At 41.7% G+C, this 4705-nt stretch overlaps 1 protein-coding gene and 1 long non-coding RNA gene across 3 annotated transcripts in view; one reads left to right on the top strand and one right to left on the bottom strand.

Annotated features, from left to right (window-relative positions):
* Nucleotides 1-4705, top strand: part of LOC117282737 — a 23415-nt gene that overhangs the window by 4744 nt on the left and 13966 nt on the right. The window lies entirely within an intron of this gene.
* Nucleotides 478-4705, bottom strand: part of LOC111869816 (lazarillo protein-like) — an 11247-nt gene continuing 7019 nt past the window's right edge. The window contains exons 5-6 of the mRNA XM_023861604.1: nucleotides 4091-4180; nucleotides 478-760 (exon numbers count right to left, since the gene is read on the bottom strand). Of these exons, the coding sequence (XP_023717372.1) occupies nucleotides 615-760; nucleotides 4091-4180 (236 nt within the window). The 3' untranslated portion in view covers nucleotides 478-614. The remainder of the gene's footprint in view (nucleotides 761-4090; nucleotides 4181-4705) is intronic.

Genomic DNA, 4705 nt, shown 5'->3' with positions numbered 1-4705 from the left:
TCATTGTAACTTCTGTAAAGTCCTTGGGCCACTCTCCACTTTCATATATGGTGTTCATTAGTTTTGTCAGTGTTTTCAAACCACCTTCTCCCAGTAACTTGAGCACATCTCCAGGTACATCATCATCTCCTGTAGCCTTTCCCTTCCTCATTTCCTTGATAGCTTTTTCCACCTCACTTTGTAAAATATATGGTCCTTTCTCGTCTGTATCTACTTCTTCTTCCGGTTCAACTTCTAAGGTTTCTGGCCGATTAGGTCGATCATATAGTTCTGAAATATAATTTTCCCAAATTTTCAGCATAAACAGTGACAAAATCATTTTCTTTTTAAAATTCTCCTTTTCTTTGTGTTTTTATTATTTTTGCTTATTTGTTTATTTTCTGCGTCCTTCTTTCTATCTTTCTTCGAACCTTATCTCGAGAAAAACATTGTAAAATACTTTGTCACTATTTTCATTATTTGAAATTAATAAGTATATTATGATGAGAAGCGCTTTATTTCTTACAGATACAAGTTCGAACAAAGCAGTGTATACTGTTAATTATTTCGTTGCTTATCGACGCCGTGGTAACCGCAGTTCAGTAGCGTCAAACAGTGCATAAGAGCTGTGACATTTAAGGACTCCTATATTTCGCGCAGTCCGTCTGGGTGACGGGCTCGAAGTCATCTAGGCTGATGCCGTACTGCTCCAAGATGTTGTTAACCTCTTGTTTCGTCTCATCGTCAAATGATGTTGTGCGACTTGCAATCCACGTCAGTGCTGTACAACAAGCAACTCGTTACATATTGGAAACTCATGTATTTGTACACAGTTACTAGTAAATCAGTCAGTATCAGATTCCCGAAACTGTTAATCTACGTCTTTTCTCTCGGCTTTTAAAACTAAAGACATTTTTTATGAAAATAAAATATTTGGTAACAATTTATTGTGGGGCACGCGGTAGCGTAGTTGATTGAGGCACTATGCCACAACCCGGAAGGTCGCGGTTTCAAGTCCCGATGAGGTGGACTTTTTTCAATTGACCTCATACTTCCAGCAGCACTGTGGCCCTGGGGTCGACTCAGCCTCTAACAGAAATGAGTACCAGTAATCTTCCTGGGGGCTAAGGCGCATCCACATTACTTGTGCTCGTCGGGAGACTCGTCTGGCTTTTACTTGTGCTCGTAAATCTTCGTCCACACGGTCCACACTACTTCAGTTGCTCGCCAGGCTTCGGCGCGTGAGGATCCGTATATTTACTCGTAGTGTGTATAGGCTGTAATCGTATTTTAATTTATTAGCTATAGTTTTTAAATTAAAAATTTTAAATTTGCTTGTCTCGTGACTTGTCATATCGTCCACATTACTCGCGAGCACAGCGAGTCACACGAGCACGCGTAATATGGACGCGCCTTTTAAGGCTTGACGACTTTACCGCCGTCTTTGAGCCGATTTTCTAGAAAAAAATGTGGGAGTCTCGACGTCTCACAACCCTATGCCTTTGACGGCTGTTAAAGGGATTGGTATGAAACTCGGTCTCTTCACTTCGAGGGAAGTATATAGACTGAACGAAAACGAAGGGCTGCCAGAATATCAAGACACAAGAGAGGGAGGAAGTTGAGCAAAATTTCAAATCAAGAAAGATTGCTATGCATAGAAAGAAATGCAAACACGTAGACATGCGATGGTGAAGACGTAAAGAGTTATATATCTGCAGAGAAACGAGTGAAAGGTGTACCAATGAAGCGATATACAGTTGAGGAATGTCCGAGCATGAAACCGCCTAATTTGTATAGAAGAAGAAATACAAGGAAGTCAGCAGAGTAATTACATGGACTGAGTCCTTCCAAAGAATCATTCAGCTAGTAAAATTTCGCGCCGTTCATGAAAGGTGTTCAGAAAAGACCGCTTCAAGACCAATCGTGAACCAGATTAAATCAGTTTAAGGTCTTTCAGTTTAAGGTCTTTCATTCTGGTCCGTCACACTAACCAATTAACAATCAAGTTCCTTCCGTCAAATGTGACACTTTTTTAAGTTTTCCACCTCGTCACCACCTGCCTTACATGTTTCGGCTCACCACGGAGCCATCATCAGAGGCATTTATAGTAGAAAAAGAAATCACCAACACACAAAACTTCACTTTGTCCAAGATAGCCACGTTCCAGTTAATTAAAATAATTACAAATAGTTAAAATTACCCAGAGTGTCGGTTCACTAAAAGTTTTTCACACACCACAGTAAATCAATTCACACCTATTGTTCTCTCTTTCAGGTTTTCCGATAAAAAATTATGTAAATTTCTCATCTTCCCTCTGCCTGCCACATGCCTCGCTCATGTCATGCTTAATTCGGTCATGGTAACAATTCAACAGTATAAATTTTGGAACTCTTCACTGAATATTTTCCTTTATCCTTCTATTACGGCGTATCTTTCAGATCAGGCATGTCCAACGCGTCGATCTCATAGACCTATAAGGAAATTATACGTGAAAAGCATGTAAATTGACCTGTAATATAATATTATTATATTCAGATTTTGAAGGGAAAATACGTATTAGTTATTCCTATTTTTCTGTTCTTAACGAACAAGGTAAGTCTGTACTTTCAGTGAATGTTGCTTTTATAATAAACATCATGTTTCGTGTTATTTTTACCAATATTTTTGCTTAAAGCGAGGTATGACGATAGGAGGGGGTGGTAGATCACTCGCAGTTTTGACACTAAAAAGTCGATCACAACCTGTTTGAAGATGGACATGCCTGCTGTAGATAATGAAATATACTATGACGAAAGGGACCGTCAGGGGCTGTATAAGCCATAGACAAATATATACAGCATTCTTATCTGAAAGCGTCGTTAAAAGAGACCACATAGAAATCATAGGCATAGATGGAAGGATGATATTAAAATGGATGTTTGATTATTAATTAGACTAAGGGTAAAAATGCAGTCTATGAGCTGGTTTGAAACAGATCAGGACAGAATCTGAATATACTCGTATGTTTACGTGTGCGTGTTGACAGTAACGAACCTTCGGGTTTCAGAATAAAACATTTCTTTCTCTCCCTCCCTCTCTCTCCCTCCGTCCTTTCTCTCTTTCATTTTTATTTACTGAGTTTTGAAGCTTCTCGGTCCATTATACCCGAATTAAGTCGCACGTTATTCGCTCTTTGAAACATAGGCCTATACGGAATTTCGTAATTTTATTCTACTCCCACCTTCACATGGTTACTGGTTACCAGTAAATATGAAACTGTAATATTTAAGAAGTTCCGGGTTCGATCCCTCCCTCTTACCACCAATTCAAGAAGTAAAGAAACTGCAAGGATGTGTTGGAATAATGAAAATTGCCACGGTGGGAGACCCAACTCTCCAAACATCGTATATATGAAACATACCGAAGTCACTCTCTCACGGAGCCGAGCCCTTCTTGAGAAGCCGCCAATTTTGCAGGTACTCAAGAACTTCCCAGCATTTTATGGAACCCGAAGGTTCATTACCGCGTTCACAAGAGTCCTCCACTAGTTCCTATCCTCAACCAGATCAATCCAATGCATACCATCCCATCCTGTCTCTCTAAGATCCATTTTAATATTATCCGCCTACCTACGACTTGGTCTTCCCTGTGGTCTCTTTCCTTCTGGCTTTCCCACCAATATTCTATACGCATTCCTCGTCTCCCCCTATTCGTGCTACATGCCCTGCCCATCTCATTCTCCTTAACTTGATCATTCTGATTATACTTGGAGAACAGTACAAGTTATGACGCTCCTCAATATGCAGTCCCTTGTCACCACAGCATGATGCATCCTCGGGTTGCGGATGGAGACGTCCTCCAGGTATGGAGGGTAGCCGCGAATATAATGAATTAGCAGTCGCGGACGGCCGACAAGGGGTAGTCCTCAACCTGGGGGTTGGGCATGGGGCTAAAAACTCCTCACCGTAAAAAAAAAAAGCTTGTCACGACAATTCTGAAGAAGCCTCGGACCTGAAATATGCCTAAGGCAGCTGGAGGGATACTACTTGTGCAATAATAAGACACATTACTACATGTGCACCTGTGGTAATTACTGAACGTATTAAGCATTCTTACAGCAGTGTATACTTACGATGTGCGTTGTCGTCGGCTAGACAGCCTCTCACTATGGAATACGTCTTGTAATCAGTCCCCAGTACCCAGTAGTGACTGGTCCAGAGATCTACACATACAAAATATATACTTCTTATAGGTTAGTATTTTCTAAAGGCTTCTGGCGATGGTGTATAACATTCAGAATTACTGTGTTTTTGGTCTTTGTCCATCGTCCGCTGTTCTAAAAACGAGAGAACGCAACGTTTCAGAAACTGGATCTGTTTCCCCTCTCGTTGAGTGGAAGACACATACTCCGTTAGGTCACACAGTGCAAAAGCAGCCTCCGTAGTCTAGGGGTAACGTTCCCACCTCATGACTCAAGGTACGCGGGTTCAAACCCGGCGGAGGTCATGGAATTTTTAAGGGCGGAAAAATCCAGGGAACAAGTCCTCCGGGAGGGACTTTAAGCCGTGGGTCCCGTGTCGTAGCTTTACGGCACGTAAAAGAACCTCATGTCTCCAAAGGAGGCCACTGAGCTAAATTAAGGACATTTCCCGCCCAACAGTAGTCTCTAACGCCTCTGGTAGATGGGGGAAGCATTGAGATACCTCTGAGCCAGTAGAGGCCGACCTCGCTGGCTGAGTAGGGACTG

The sequence above is a fragment of the Cryptotermes secundus genome, unplaced genomic scaffold (assembly GCF_002891405.2).
Source record: "Cryptotermes secundus unplaced genomic scaffold, Csec_1.0 scaffold245, whole genome shotgun sequence".
NCBI classification, from domain to species: Eukaryota; Metazoa; Arthropoda; class Insecta; order Blattodea; family Kalotermitidae; genus Cryptotermes; species Cryptotermes secundus.
This window is presented reverse-complemented; position numbering and strand designations above follow the sequence as displayed.